The 14,065-nt window shown below is 34.0% G+C and overlaps 1 protein-coding gene and 1 pseudogene across 2 annotated transcripts; one reads left to right on the forward strand and one right to left on the reverse strand.

The window, feature by feature from the left end:
• The first annotated feature begins 158 nt into the window (after positions 1-158).
• On the forward strand, positions 159-4,112 carry LOC147392928 (COP9 signalosome complex subunit 5-like; annotated as a pseudogene). Its single transcript, XR_015182253.1, has 6 exons — positions 159-668; positions 1,444-1,760; positions 2,214-2,376; positions 2,464-2,553; positions 3,740-3,817; positions 3,909-4,112. The product of XR_015182253.1 is annotated as a COP9 signalosome complex subunit 5-like (transcript).
• Positions 4,113-9,366: 5,254 nt separating this feature from the next.
• On the reverse strand, positions 9,367-10,152 carry LOC147392929 (ethylene-responsive transcription factor ERF003-like). The gene is made up of 2 exons (XM_086456423.1): positions 9,990-10,152; positions 9,367-9,870 (listed from the first exon to the last, which is right to left on the reverse strand). The coding sequence occupies exons 1-2, from the start codon at positions 10,115-10,117 to the stop codon at positions 9,516-9,518; spliced, it is 483 nt and encodes a 160-aa protein (XP_086312549.1). The 5' UTR covers positions 10,118-10,152; the 3' UTR covers positions 9,367-9,515.
• Between the last annotated feature and the right edge of the window lie 3,913 nt (positions 10,153-14,065).

Here is a 14,065-nt window from a genome sequence, read left to right on the forward strand (position 1 = left end):
TATAATTATTTAAGGGGTGTGATAACAATATGTACAAACCCCATAACGTATTTTGTTATTAAAAAAAAAAAAAATAAAAAATAAAAAATGAAACGAGGTGACTCGGGATAGTTAACTCGGTGTCCATGCCATAACGACGAGATGAGACTAAATACCGAGTTTTAAAACCATGAGAGTGACTGAGTGACAGTCGGAAGTCGGAACTTGAAGGTTTCTGTGCAAAACCCTTGGGGTAGGATTTATGATCTTCAAACCCATTAATGGATTCCTCCCTTTCATCATCATCAGCAATCGCACAGCAAACATGGGAGTTTGAAAACAACATTGTAAACATGGAGTCTCCTCCATCTTCATCTATCGAGTCAGACTCAATTTACTTCTACGATGAGACAGCTCAATCCAAGTTTCAACAAGATAAACCATGGGCGAACGATCCTCACTACTTCAAAGGAGTCAAGATTTCAGCCCTAGCTCTGTTAAAGATGGTTGTTCATGCTCGATCTGGTGAGACCATCGAAGTAATGGGGTTGATGCAGGGGAAGACCGATGGTGATGCCATTATCGTTATGGATGCCTTCGCTCTTCCAGTAGAAGGAACTGAAACTAGGGTTAATGCTCAAGCTGATGCTTACGAGTACATGGTCGATTACTCCCAGACAAACAAACACGTCCGAAAATTACATGTTCACATTATTTTATTTTATTTTTTTTGGAATTTTGATGCAAAGTTTTCAAATTTAACTCTACCCATTCATTTGGAAACCCTAATTTGGGCTTACAAAAATTGGGATCACTTTATTTATTTGTTTTGAATTTTGAAGCAAAGTTTGTAAATTTAACTCGACATATTCATCTGAAAACCTAATTTGAGCTTAAAAAATCAGGCCCCTATTTTGATTTTCAGTATAGCACTGTCACAAAATTCTCCGAATTGGGGTGAAGTTTACACGTTTAACCCTCCAAGTTCACTTTTTTTTTTTTCTCTTTGAATCTTGATGCAAAGTTTACAACTTTATGTCTGCCCATTTATCTGAAAACCCTGATTTTTGAGCTTATAAAACACTAATTTTGTAGTTAAAACCCCATTTTGATGTTGTTTGTAGCACCGTCACAAAATTCTTCTAGTAAGGGAATCCTATTTTGAGGTTGTGTAGCGCAATCGCAAAATTCTCCAAATAAGGGAGAAGTTTACAAATTTTTTTAGGTAAAATAGCTCTGTAATCTCTTTAACCTCAAGATTCTATCTTCAACCTTCAAATCTCAATAATAAGATAGGTTTTTTAGGGAAGTTAAAGTTGATTGGTTTTGGCGAAGAAACTCAAAAACAATATTTGGATAATCCCCTTAATTTTCCCAATTTTTTTCAGAAACTTTTTCCGAATTAAACCAAACTGAACCTGGGGAATAATTGCCGAATTCAAACTTGGTTATGATGGTGTGTAGTTGGGGTGGTTGGAGAATGTGGTTGGTTGGTACCACTCACATCCTGGTTATGGATGTTGGCTGTCTGGTATCGATGCTTCCACACAAATGCTTAATCAACAATTCCAAGAGCTGTTTTTGGCAGTTGTTATTGATCCAACAAGAACAGTATCTGCTGGAAAAGTAGAAATTGGAGCATTTCGGAGTTACCCTGAGGGGTATAAGCCTTCTGATGAGCTTGTTTCGGAGTATCAGACTATCCCTCTCAATAAGATTGAAGACTTTGGTGTACATTGCAAAAAAGGTCATTCTTTTTCGGAGATTAGTTATCCTGAAATATAAGCATGGTTCCAAAATTCGGTTTGATGTCTCATCTTGTTCACGGACGAGACCGAGTTGTCTTGGACAAGATAAACCAATAAACTCGATTTACAATTATTTATTCATATAAATATATTTATATGAAAATAATTATAATTTTTTTTATAAAATTTGTTGATTAGAAAATGTTTAGACATAAGATCATATTTATTTAGACAATATGTATTTAAATTCTAAAAAAATGATCATTTTAATTAAAACATAGAAATTCCTGGTTGACTCGGCCGAGTTCTATTTGCTCAGACGAGATTTTGAAAATCTCGTGCGAGTCATCTTGTTTATCTCGCGAGATTCCGCACTGTTGAGACTTGAGATGCCACATCTATCTGTCTCATTTGCCCGAGTCATCTTGGTCTGGGACGAGATTGGAAACCATGAATATAAGCTGTTGGTTCTTTTGGCCATTGTAGTAATATCCTTGTTTTGTTATAGTATTATGCATTGGATATCAAATATTTCAAGTCTTCGCTCGATAGCCACCTATTGGATCTTTTATGGAATAAGTATTGGGTGAATATATTTTCTTCATTTCCACTGTTGGGAAATAGAGACTAGTGGTTTATATGAAAATTGGTTTGTAAATGAACCTCGTCTGTTTGAATCAGAATAAAAGCAATAGGTTCTACTCTTATTTCTTTGACATTAAATAATTTTGCTTAGCTTTGTTCAGCGGACAAGCTGGAGCAAGCGGAGAATCAACTTCATTCACGGTTGGGATCTTTTATTTTACCCCTACATAGAAAGAAAGAGGTCAGTGTTAATATGTTTAAATTGTACCACTACCATGGTGATGCACAATTTAAAATTATAATAGTTTGATCTTGCACTAAAATGTTGTATCTCACTAGTGTTATTATTAGTCATCATTTTATATACCCAAATCATCTCAGTTGACTTTATCTTATTTTATCTCCTATTGGAGGCATTCCTAAATTTCCTTGAATATATTCATTTCTGATTTGTTTTTCTTAGTACTTTTCCCAACTCATTCATCTGAATATTCTCATTTTTGCTATCCTTATGTAAAATTCTAGTTGATATAACACTATCTCTAGCTTGTCAAGAATTGTTCTCAAATATAACTGTCTTGAAAAATGCGTGGGTTCACTATCTCCTGGTATTTAATTCCTAAATTAAAGATCGAGATAAACCCATGTAAGAATGGACACTTCAGATTATTTATTTATTTATTTATTTTTAAGTTTGGTGTGCCAGGCATATCTACCAATGTCCTTTTTGACATAAAACATGGGTATTATATTAGGAAGAAACATGTCATACTCCAATCAATTGTAAGACTTCAAAGGATACATCCCAAGTGCTTAGTTTTGAGTGCAAATTCGGGGTAATTTGGATAAATCCTTCGGAACCTTCATCGATTCACCATTTCTTTGGATTTCTAAGAAACAACAGTACAGTTGTTGCAGTACAAAGTTGTAGGCTTTCTAGATCAAATGATCAACCATTTAAATTCAAGAATATCTCAATTCATAATGGATTTTTTGAGAGAGAAAACAAAGAAATATTGTTACCAACATTGGAGATGTACAGTGTCACATATATCTCCAGTTTAACCAATTAACTCTAATTCTTTGGGCAACATCGATATGGATAGAACCAAGATAGCAAAAATGATTTGCTTCATGGTAATTTGTTATCATTAATTTTTATGGGTAATTCTTCCATGAGTGCATTACTAAAGGTGCAATCTACACTCTTTATTGGTTATATTTATCCTCATGTCTCTGAACTCCAAAGCTACTCGTCAGATTTCTTGTTTATGTCTTGTGCATTCCAAGGAATACGGGCTGATGACAAAAATACTGATGTCGCGGATGTTCATCAGATGACCCACCCCACTTTTCCTAATTATCTATTTTTTTTAAAATATATTTATTGTAATTTTCTCTTGGAATATCATTTTGATGGAGTGCAGGAAGAATCTCAACTTGGAAAGATCACTCGTGATAGCTCGAAGATTACTGTGGAGAAGGTGCATGGTCTCATGTCACAGGTGACTAGACTAAAAATTCCTGTTACCTGTCCTGATAAAAATCTGTTATATCCTATCCATCTTTCATTCGTCTGCTGAACTCTTCTTGCAGGTTATCAAAGACATCCTCTTCAACTCTGTTAATCGATCCAGCAGGACTTGCACAATTTTGACCGAGTCATCTGGTCCTGAACCCATGGTTGAAACCTGAAGTTTGGACACGCATTCAAAACATTTGTAGTCACTAGATTAATTAGTTTAGTCTATGCTGTTCACAATTATACTTATACAATAATTTCAAGCTTTCTTCATTTTATTCTATTTTTTAGTAATTGTGATCATTTTGAATTTTTTAAGATAAAAAAAAGGGTAAAGTCAAAGCAACCAACCCACTGTATTTGATAGATTAAGAGGATTATGAAGATATAAAGATATATCCAAAAGACGATAGAGGAATCAGATATCATGATGATTCGTTAGAAAACACTACTAATGAAGAAGATGAGATGACTTTTAGTTTTTAATTCTTCTCTAGTTTACAATAGGGTATGAAACTTTATTTATAGACCTAAAGTAGTTTTTTATTTGATGTTTGATAATCAATGAGTGATGATACATTGCTGTTCTGTTACTATATTACATTGCTACTTCTTAACATTGTTAATGTTTAATTTTTATTTGATGTTTGAAGGTTATTTATTTGTTTTTATATTTTTTCTGAATTTATTAAAAAAATTATATGCTTTTTAGATTAAAAAAAAAAATTTAAATAATTGAAGCTTACACATCGCCTCAAGAACCCAAAACGCCTCAAGTACACTTTAGGTACTTTAGAACATTACTACATATCATTATAACATTTACTTGCATAAAAAATTACAAAAATACTCCCTCATTAATTTTATTACAAAAATATCCCTCATCATGGAGGTATTTTTGTAAATTTATATGCATGTTATTGTAACAAGTACTAAATGTACTTTTGTAATTTGAGTAGTTTCTTTGATGATGGGTATTTTTATAATTTCAGTATATAGGTTACGAACCTTTTGATAGGTATATTTTTTTGTAAATTCATGTGTGTTAATGGAACAAGTTTTCAAGATATAATTGTAATTTGAATAATTTCTTTGATGGGGTTGAATTAATTAAAGATTGCTTCCACATTTTATTTTGACAATAAATCACAATGAAAAGTTTTATATTGCAAATATTAAACATAAAAAAAAAAATAAATAAATAAACAGATTCGCAAGAGATTTCCCAATGGTTAACAAGCAATAGTAACTCATTCATCGCAGACCATTTGCATTGAAAATCATTTTGCAGTGCAAATGATTTGTAGTGTACCAAACATGACCTATGTTTTTGGTCAACATTTAAATAATTTGGATCTTGAGTACTATTTGAAATTCCTCATAACTAAACTAATGGAGCACTGCAACCTCTTACACATGTTACATTCGTTTTCCTTCACCATAATTTTATCTTATTTATAACCTACTAAAATCTAATTGGCTTTAATTCAAATGTAATTGAATTTCTACAACACTTTTTATAACAAATTTTCCTTCCAAAGAGGATCATTTACAGCCAATAATTAAAGAACCCAAATCTGAACTAAGTTCACACACACTCAAGTTGAATTTCTCTACATAGCAAACATCCAATTAATCGAATTCAATTCGAATTAAAAAAAAAAAAAATCGAATTGATGTACCAAAAACCTTCACATTAATCAAAATTCATCAAACTTGAAGATCATGTCTAGAGAAGCAACAATTGCAAAAACTACGATGAATTGAAGCCAGAGACGAAGGGATAAACCACCCAACAAGATAATAGATTCAGGTCTCTTACGAGACAAAACTTGTTTCGACCATCAAACCCTACATTTCATTCTCATCATATTGATTCCGCAACCATGGCCAAGTTAAGGTGTTAAAGAATTAGAAGATTGAGAGTTACAGAGAATCTGAATCGAAACCCTAATTTTTCAATTTCGTTAGAGAGTCATCTCGTCGTCATGATCGACTTTGAAACTACAAAAGAGGAATGGAGCTCACTTCGAGACCTTGAAAGTATAAAGTATAGGAGGGGTATCTTTGTGTTCAATATTACGTGAAAATGTCAGATGGTGAGATCGTAAATTTTTACAAGAGAAAGGGTATTTTTATTTTTATGGCCCTTAACAATTGTTTGGCCGCAGGAATAACTAGGACTGTAACTTGGGCGAGAACTAACCCTAACACAACCCGATTGATGGGTGAGCCTGAGTTGGGTTATATGGAAAAATGAGTTGAGCCTGTGGTAGGAAATCTCAACCCAAATTGAATTCGGGTTGAGGCTTCGGGCAACCCTACTCAACCCGAACTCAATGTTATATATATATATATATTTAAAAATATATTAATTTTCTCTTTTTTAAATATACTTGTAAAATTAAGGAAAAAACTTATAACATAAAAATTAATGGATTTGGAGGTTGTGTGCAAATTTATTTATTAATGATTTTATTTTATTTTTTATATTATATTTATTTTTTAAGATATAAAATAAAATTTATGCGGAGATTAAAATGAAATTAGACTTACTCAATGAGTCCAACCTGTCCAAAATTATCTAATTTGGGTTAACCTGAGCTCAAATCGATTTTAAAAGCTCAATATCGAGTTGAGCTTGGGTTAATGAACTCTAACCCGATGGTCGGGTTGAGGGTTCTACAACTCGGTTGAGCCTGGATTGACTCTCCAATCCGCCCTGGTTGCAACCTCACAAACAATTGTACTATGCCGGAGCAGAGAAACCTTTGTTGGACTTCGACCTGAGTATTTGTCCTACTTGTAAATGGGTTGTTGATGGCCCAAGAACCGATCCAAATATTTTTGGATTCTGTCATTGGATCGAATCCTCAATGAAACTCGATTGGTGTGTTCATAGGATCCAAAAATTGGAATCCATACCAGCCCAGACTGGAAAACATAAAAAAACCTGGATTGAAACCAACCCATTTGACTTCGATTCAGTCTTGGCTGGGTGTTTGAAACAGGATCGAAACCCAAACCCAAACCAAAAACATACCGAAACGAAGCCCTACACCTGGACTGACCCAATCCAACTGAACCTGAACATAACCCCTTTTAAAACACCTACCCCCAATGGCCATGTGATTGTTTTAATTTTGATTTGTATATAAAATTCTTTAGTATTTCATAATATATTTTGTGGATTTTAAGATTCTATTTAATAAAATTTATTACAAAATCCAATTGTTCTATATGAAACCTAAACTGAAATCGAAAGCAGGTCTATTTTGAACTTGGAAAATCAGATTCAAATAAGGTTTAAGTTGAGCCTTTGTCGATCAGTCCAGGTCCAACCCCACCAGGTGAGATATCAATTTGGTTTCGGGTTGACCCTAAACCCAAACAAATCTATTTTACCAGTTTTGGTTTGGTTTGGGTTACCCGTTTGAACATCCTCAACTCGATGGAATCCACTTATGATCCAATAACAATCTAATAGGTATGACCTTCCAAAAAAAAAAAACAATCGGATGGGTATGAATAAGATTAAATATGGTTTGATATACAATATATGTAAAATAAATAAGAGAGAGAAAGTGGATAAGATCTTTTCTAACGTTGGATGCGATTTGGGATTGAGAACGCCAATCAAGTGGTGATTAAGATGAGGTGATCCTAACCTTCCGCCTAAATCAAGTCAATGATTGTTTAGAAGTCAGTATTTGACAATGGATTGGATCAGTACTAAATTAGTATTGATCTGATAAGAAGTCTATAGGATTTGAATTCAACTAAATCCACCATTTTAAGTTTAATACTCGATCCAACATAATATCTATTGTTCTAAAGGAGTTATGGTTGACAAGAGACATATGCATCCCCTTTCATTACATCTATAATCCTTTATTTAGAAGTATTTCTTACATTGAAGGACATAGGTGCCACGACTCATGTTTATAGGGTCATTCCCTACTTACGAAGGCATTTATGTGGAGGGCTTTCTCCTCATGTTCATAGAGCAAGCACGACCCTCCTACTTAGCTTCCATGTTGGAATGGTGTTTCACTACCACTGTGGCAATTGGTGATACCATGGTCACAGTTTGGTTCCACTTGTTCCCTATAACGTCTAAGAAGTGATAGCTAATCTCACACCTACAATGTATATAATAAATCATAACTGTGGGATCTACTTATGAGGGATAAATGTCCCTTTAGTTACAGTGAACCCATTATTGATTTTCTCCCCCATTTCCTTCTTTTCAATAATACCCTTTTAAGTTTATTATTTTTCCTATTTTACCCCTTCAATCCCAAAAGTTTTTTTTTAATAATACTCATCTAATATTATTATTTTTCTTCTTTTACCCTCTTAATCCCCAAAGAAGCACGGGTGAATTATAGTCGACATAATAAAATACAACTGTACTTTTGTGAGGGACAAATTTTGATCTAATTATGATAAACATCTCATTCAACAATAATTTTTGTGAGACCCACTTTTTACATTTTCTCTTCACCTTCTCTAACTTTACTATATTTTCTCTTCTACTCTTTCAATCCACATTATTAATTTTCATCTTTTATCCCTTAATCCCAAAAAAAAAAAAAAATTTAATTAATAATACCCATAAATTTTATTTTCTTCCTCTTTTACCACCTTAATCCCAAAGTGGATGTCTCTGTCATAGACATGGGCGAACTCTAGTATATACATAATGGGTCCCGTTCAGCAACAAACATTTTGACAAAATTTTGGCAAAACATTTTTCAAAACATGAGTTAGAGGTGTTGGAATGGGCTGATTTTTGGTGAGGTTGATCTCTACGGTGAGGAGATCATCCTCACCAAAAATCAGCCCATTCCAAAACTTCTAGCCCCAGTTTACAAGTTGAAAATCGTGGACCGTCCATTTTTTGTAAACCATTTTGATGGGGATAGAAGTTTTGGAATGGGCTGATTTTTGGTGATGATGATCTTCTCACCGTAGAGATCCTCCTCACCAAAAATCAGCCCATTCCAAAACCTCTAACCCATGTTTTGAAAAAATGTTTTGCCAAAATGTTTGTCAAAATGTTTGTTGCTGAACATTTCCCATACATAATAGCAAAATATATATTATAATTATATTTTTCTCACATGATACTTATTGGATCCCTATTGGATTGGAACATGTTTGATCCCAAGCTGATCGAATATGACATTCAATTGACTATCTAACCTGTCTAAGTAGGTCCCAATATCTGGGCATAGATTTCATAAAAAATAACCTTAAGCTTGACTCAAATGTACTCTTATTGGGTCAGTGGTGACCTAAAATATTTGGTTCACAACTGGTCAGACTTTCTTGGACTTGAGCATTTTAGGTTCCCATGTATTCCTCCCAAGTCTTTTGTGATTTTTGATTGTACTTGTCCTATCAATGACCTTAGAATAACGTTAAAAATCATGAAATACTTCAAGTCTTTGAATTGGATGCCGTATTATATGATCTGACCCAAAAAATTAAAACTTATAACACCAAAAAAAAAAAAAAAAAATGACTTCAGGTTCTATTTGGTTTAATTCATTGAAAAAGTTTACTTTTATTCTCAATAGCCAGTAAGGCAAATATTGAATAACAATGGCCATATACTTTGAATTTCTCCTATCTTCCTATGCTCTTATACTTCACCCCATAATTCACAAACTTAATCAATTTGAAGCAGAGGAAGATGAAGATGAAGATGGAGATGGAGAAGACTTGAACTCTATTGAACCAGTGAAGAGGAGCTCCTCAATCATCTCTTGAATCAGTTGGTCCTCCGAGGCCTTCTTCTCCGCATTCTCCACCACACTAGTTTTCATCAGTTCTTTAGGTGAAGCATCACTACATTTTTTTAGCTTAGCCTTCAAACTAGCAGAGAAAATCGGCGACAAGTTCGGTCCATTTGAAGCATATGGGAAATTAGTCTTTGCTTTCGACCCACTCATTATCCATGCTGCCTCATCATAAGCTCTAGCCGCATCCTCCGCAGTCTCAAATGTCCCTAACCAAATCCTTGTCTTCCTATGAACAAGAAAGAAACCAATATTAAGTACATAATTTGACACAAAAATCGCGTAACTTGCATTATAATATGTCAACCAATAGAGCTATATGTGTCTAACAGTAAAGAGAGATCTTACAGCAATGGGTGTCGAATTTCGGATACCCATGAGCCCCAATGCCTCTGTCTCACTCCTTTGAACTTAAGAGATCTTGCCATACTTGAAAAGTTTCCTCTTCCTCCCCTTTTCGTTGAAGCTTGATGCATGTTGTGGTGGTAGATTTGAACAAGGGCAAGGGGGCATGATCCTCTTGTGGTGTGGGGTGGGTTTTATTTCTTTATTTTATAATGTAATTGACTAAAATACCCTCAATTTTTTTTTCCAAAACTTCTAAGCTCATTATTTGGTTTCTATATAAACCATATATCTTTTTATCCATGGATGCAACTATAAAAGGAAACAGTTTTTTTTCGAAAATAATTTTAATTTTTTTCGCCCAATGGAATTCTAGAGAATATTCGAAATTTAAAATATTTGTTCCTCTTCGTTTAATTTTTTAACAAATTCAAGTTATCGTGAGTCATGAACATTAAATTTTTTTACCGATTCATAAAGCCATTAATGAGCTCTGTGAATCACTCATTTAAGTGCACTAAACGTCTTCGGTGTGCCAGGGTAGGTGAACATGGCCGAGTGAGTCATCAATCTATCTCGATACAATGTTTTCTCATTTTAACAATAATAGAAAGTTTAGGTTTTGAATTATATCATTTCGCAAAAAAAAAATTGAAGAGTTGTGCCTAAACACGTGCCAATGAGGCATATAGAAATGCATGTGAAGTACCATGGACCATAAAAATGGCCAAGAAACTCATCAATGTAGACTTTTACAATATTTCATTGCTAGACTAACATCAGGTACACAAGATATATTAATAAGAAAATATATGCCAAACTTTCAATAAACCTTACAAACTACGATGTTCAAGTGCATGTGTCACCTCTAGACCATGACCAAAATTTATAGTAATTGGGGGGACTCTAGTTGTCTTAGTGTGTGTTTCGTAACATTTCTGAAGCCTGAATGGAGGTGGTCCACCTTTACAATTCAGGCTTCTGAAGATTTAGTTCCATTTGTTTTCTTTCAGATTTCAGACTTCAGAACTTAAATTTAGAAGTTTTGAACCAATAATGGGGGACGTTGGATAAAACTTCTAAAGTCTGATTTCTAACTTCCAAACTTCAGAAGTGTTACCAAAAACACAACCTTACTAACTCTAAGGGCGGATTTATAGTGGGGGCACTTGCCCCCACAAGAATTTTCAAAGTCTTTAGATTAATGAGCTATTGCGACATATATTAGTGGTGGATCAAAAAATTTATCATTATTGCCCCTACAATTTTTTTTTCTGTTCTTAGTTGCCCCCACATGGGCAAAATCCTGACTCCAACCCTGACCAACTCCCTACTTTTCATGATGTAATACATGATTGTGATGGTCAAACGAATCGATCAAAGAAGCTCAAAATATAAGGTTAGGGTTGATAAGCTAATCTATCTAATAGTGATCAAATTAGGCTTGGTTGCACATCATGGGTGGCCTTCAGTCATTTTGAAAATAAATGATGAGCATTTAGATTCTAATTTTTTAATTGTCAATCAGATTATAAAAATTAATTTTTAGAATCCATAATCCCGTTTGGTCACATCGTTTCTGAAAATTGATTTTGTAATTTAGAATCACGATCTCCTTTTTGTTGACATTTTTTCTACCAATTTGATACTTCAGTACAAAAGATGCTTCGTGTATAAAAAAAAAATTTAGCCAATTTTTTATTTTGATTATGAGAGAATTGCTTATATAATCCAAATCTATCGTAAGGATAAAATCGGACTATAGACAAGAATCAGATTTTAGAATCCGAATCAAATGCCCTTCAAGACTAAGATTCAGGGACTTAATTGGTAGTTTTATGTTGAAATTTGGTTGTTTCCTTAGTGAATATTTTACAAATCTTTTTATAGTTTAGTGCAATTGACTTTTGGTCAGCAAGTCTTGGGTTCACCTGTTTTTGCATAAAATCCATTTGTCGAATCTATGAAAAATTGTGGGATGTGGGCCCATGTCAATAATCAGCTAATTTGGGTTCACTTAACAGTCCTAAAATGGAAATGTTAGGCACACAGTCATCAGAGGAGAATGTTCCAATGTTTTTATTGATAGATAGTTTTGATGTTCTTCGGTGTCCCATCATTGATCGAATACATTCGATCATGATTCTCATGATTTCGTCTCTGATCATTAAAAAAAATGTCATAATAGCAACATTGCTACACCGAAAATGTATTGGATCATTAATTTGTATTTTTGGGTCAAGATTTCATTAGTGGATAATAAAAGTAGAAGATCACGTGCACCCATTTTAGAGGCACATGAGGTGCTCGTTCTGGGGAAAATTCTCTATCCATGCACGCACGGGTGGTACAAAAGAATCCAAGGATCGAACGGTAGAGAGTGGGTCCCGCACACGTGTGCTTTTTGACGTGAGGTTCAAAAGGGTTCTTGGCTCTTCAGGCACCACACGTGTAGCAGCAGTGCCACATGAACGTGGGTGATGAAAAGCGTGCTAGAATGTGACAAGCTATGGTAGTTGGGTGTGGGCGTTTTATGCCCAGTTCGAGTTTGATGTGAACACTTAACATCAAACTTTATAAGAAACCAACAAAAAAATGCACACGTTGCATTAAAAAAAAGTTGTCTAGGCATACATGGCACTCGTTTTGAATCATTTCAGATAAGTTTTTCGATACATTTGAGTCGTCTAGTTCAATGATGAGAAAAAATGAATTATGATTTTAAATCTCATTTGATACGTTTGAGTTGTATCCGTCTCGTTGGTGGATGATATCGAGACATATTCGACTAGTCGTCTCGGTCTCGAACGAAATTTAAAATCATAATAGACAGGGGCGGAGCTAGTAAGGAGACATGGGGGCAATTGCCCCCACTCAATTTTTTTGGGCATTTTAGATATCCTGAAATTTATGCTTAAATTTGAGATATCCCTCCATTTTGAACTATTGATATGCCCTGTTTGACTCTGTTGCCCCCACTCCTTCATTTCCCTCTAATTTTGTCCCTTCCCCCTCCAATTAACTATAAGTTTGTCCCCACTAAAAAAAAATCCTAATTCCGTCACTAACGATAGGTTTTTTTTTTATTTTTTAAATGTATTTATGAGGGAGAGACTAATTTATTAGTAGAATAATTAAAAGAAATGGTTAAAAATTACTCATAAAATGCATAAAGTGAACAATTATAGATTTCGTTTTGATGGCTTGTGGATGTGACATCTAACTTGTTTTATGTATGTGGGACAACAAATTTGCTTCCATTACTTTAGGACTTACGACAGTGGGACCATGTTCGTTTTTATTGGTATTATGTCACCACAAAAATTTTCTCTCCAATGATGGGCTTAAGTATTAACTAAGACATTATATCCAAGACCATGGCCCATTAATCTTTGATAGGCCTATTGGGCCTGATCCATTATGAACAATGAAGCCCTAAGCTAGCAGTAACCCAGGGATCAAGATGCAGTCAAAGAAAAGAAGCCCCCATTTGGAGTGCTTTTCGAAAAACTATTTATCATACCCCAATTAATTAAAACACACCATTCAAACATTATAAAGGTTTGGCTCAAATTATTATCTCAACATTACAAAATATTATAACACTCATTCTAAGGATTTCAATAGTTGTTTACAATTATGATTGGACTCATAAAATCTTAAACCCAAAAAATAAAAATCTAGCAAAAAATGAGAGAGTTTCCATTGACACCCCAACTTTTACCTAGTTTCAACCATTAATTTATTTTCTTTATTTTAAAGTGGGGTCTAATAAGTGAAATTTGGGGTGCCAATATAAACTTTTTATTTTAATCATTAGCTAAATAACCAAGGCCATTATCATTCAAAAATATCATAATTTTTAAGTTTCGTCATATTCTCACAAATGTTGGAAGTAGAGTCTGAGCCACTTTTTGTTTCTGGCCAATTTTAGCTTTATGCAAATGCCAAAATCACCTCTTCATTTTTGCCAAATGATAATTTGATTGCTAAAAGTGCTTTTGAGCACAAGAAGTGGGAAAATACATCCTGGGCACATTCCCAAATGCTACCGAAGTCAATGATAGTGGGAGCTTAGT

Source organism: Akebia trifoliata, chromosome 10, assembly GCF_017979445.1.
Source record: "Akebia trifoliata isolate Shusen 1 chromosome 10, ASM1797944v1, whole genome shotgun sequence".
Taxonomy (NCBI): Eukaryota; Viridiplantae; Streptophyta; class Magnoliopsida; order Ranunculales; family Lardizabalaceae; genus Akebia; species Akebia trifoliata.